Below are 2,500 nucleotides of genomic sequence, written 5' to 3'. Positions count from 1 at the left end.
TCCTGAAATAACCCACCTGTGTGCCCTCAGCAGTTTATGGTGGCAGAGGAGAGGTATAAAAATGGCAGCACTGCTGGGGGGAAAGGGGCACACAGGCGTCCCAGACAGCGGGGGGGGGGGGGTTGGTTTGGCGTTAGCAAAGGGGGCACAGATACTAGAACCGATCCCCATGCAGTGCAGCTGGAGGAAGAAAAGTAAAAGCAAAAAGAGGCAATAAAAGGTAGTATTGCTGGACCCCCTGGTGAACTGATGGGGCCGGGCCCAGTACACGAGGACTGGCTGTACTGCCTTAGCAGCCCTGTGCCTGGAACCAGGATGGAGGAACTTCTGGGGGGGAAAGGGGGCACACAGGCAGCCCAGACAGCAGCGGGGGGGGGGGGGGGGGGGGGGGTTGGTGTTAAAGGGGGCACAGATACTAGAACCGATCCCCTGGCAGTGCAGCTGGAGGAAGAAAAGAAAAAGTAGAAGAGTCACAAGTGTCAGCAATAAGGCAGGAGCCTGGGCCCCCCTTTTGAACTGATGGAGACAGGCCCAGTACAGGAGGGCTGGCTGTACATCGTTATCAGCGGCCCTGTGCCTGGGACCAGGATGGAGGAAGAATGGGGGATGGGGGGTGTGCAAAGAGAGCGATGCCTTCTCTTGAGATCAAACCGTCTTCATATCAAATATATAAAAACGCATTTATTTGGAGACCTGTTGACTTTCCTTCCCGATTTGCAGACGCAGGTCCCTCTCCATGCAATCTTATATCAATGAAGGCCTCCCTGGGGGCATAATAGACGGGAGTGCCAAGGGTGCATGCACATCTAAAGGGATGCTGGAGGAGTGTTCTCAGCATGCCAGCCCCTCTCTCCTCCTCCTATTTCCATAAACTGCACAGAAATATCTACCAACACTAACGCACCCAGGTAGAAGAATCCATCTCCAGTGCTGGGGCTGGCCTAGGACTAGGTAGAAATCCAAACTGCACAGAAATGGCAAGGGGGGGTGGGGGGGGGGGGCACTCAGCAACATCTAGCCCAGGTGTAGGCAACCCGGGGCCCTCCAGCTGTTGCAGAACTACAAGTCCCATCATTCCTCTGGGAGTAATTGTAACTGCCAGCCTTGCAATGCCTCATGGGAAATGTTCCATAATAGCTGGAGGGCCCCCAGGTTGCCTCCCCCCTGATCTAGCCCCTTTCCTTCCCAAACTGACCCCTTTCATTCGTTGGATTCCAGTCCTTTTCTTCCTGGAGGCTCAGCATCACATGTGGGCGGTACCCAGAGTGGACTGTATGCAAATACAAAATTCTAGCCCCTCCCACAAAAGGTCCAGGCTGGAGTTACAACGTATGCAACATTTCGCACATTGTGGCGCAACGACTTACCAGCTGGAAGCAGAATCCGGTTATCATCCGGTTATCACCGCCGTGACCGTCCGCCCCATCAGCCGCAGGATGAGAAAATGTAACACCACGCATAATAGCGAGTGATAGAGCTGAGAGCCTAAAGAGAGAGAGAGAGAGAGAGAGAGGAGAATATTACAAATCATGGCAAAATAAAGTGCACCTGTCACCAAATACTCTTCAGGAACAATCAACACAGCAGGACTCTTATAAAAAGGAATACGGGGCAGACCATTCATAAAGCAGACCATTCATAAAGCCATTTATAAAGCAGACCATTCATAAAGCAGACCATTCATAAAGCAGACACGTGGTACATGTAGAAAGCACAGCGGGAGACAACTGATGATCTATACCAGGGGCTCCAAACTTTCTAAATCAGCCCCGGTTCACACTGCAGCTATTTGGAATGCGGCTATTGTCGTCAATGGCACCGTTCCCAAAAGCAGTTTCTGTACTATTTTTGGTGACTTCGGGGTGCGATTTCAATAGACAACGGTGCAGAAACTCGCACAGATGTCTGAAATCGCCCCTCGAAGTCGGGACTGACATGCGGGAATGAACCCACACGATTTCATCCCCGCAGTCAGTGTGAACCCGGACTAAAGGGCCAGTTTACTGTCCTTCAGATTTCAGGGGGGCCGGACTGTGGCCATTAGGAGTAGAAAAGGTGTGAAGTCAGCGCCCCACCTTTGGTGGGGGGGGGGGATCGTGTCCTCGTCTTTGGTGCGGCGGGGGGGGGGGGGGGAGATAGTGCACCATCTTTGGCGTCAGTGGATGAAAACAACCTTTTGTTGAGATGTCACACAAAACATCCCATAAAGTTCGGTTGTTGTACCTGTTCATCTGCAGTCTTCTCTACATCCATGCACAGTCCAGAATTTATACAGCTTGTCTGAGTTTTCAAAAAAGGGGGGGGGCAGGGAGCTGAAATGAGGAGAGGTGATTGGAGGGAAGGGATACACCCTCCTTCACACAGCACACACAAACAGAGCTGAGGCTGTCAAGCACAGGCTATGTGCTGGAGCTCCCTCCCGTCACCATGTATCTCTCTTAGTGTCAGGAAAATTTTGGCAGGAGAGGGGGGGGGGGGGATCCAGCTCTCTTCCTCCATG

General features: G+C 52.5%; 1 protein-coding gene across 1 annotated transcript in view; it reads right to left on the bottom strand.

The window, feature by feature from the left end:
- The window catches only part of LPCAT3 (lysophosphatidylcholine acyltransferase 3), a 173,708-nt gene that overhangs the window by 44,031 nt on the left and 127,177 nt on the right, over positions 1-2,500 (bottom strand). Inside the window, 2 exon segments of the mRNA XM_073595444.1 lie at positions 1,368-1,400; positions 1,403-1,485. Coding sequence (XP_073451545.1) covers positions 1,368-1,400; positions 1,403-1,485 — 116 coding nt within the window.

The sequence above is a fragment of the Aquarana catesbeiana genome, linkage group LG08, assembly GCF_042186555.1.
Source record: "Aquarana catesbeiana isolate 2022-GZ linkage group LG08, ASM4218655v1, whole genome shotgun sequence".
In the NCBI taxonomy this organism is placed as follows: domain Eukaryota; kingdom Metazoa; phylum Chordata; class Amphibia; order Anura; family Ranidae; genus Aquarana; species Aquarana catesbeiana.
This window is presented reverse-complemented; position numbering and strand designations above follow the sequence as displayed.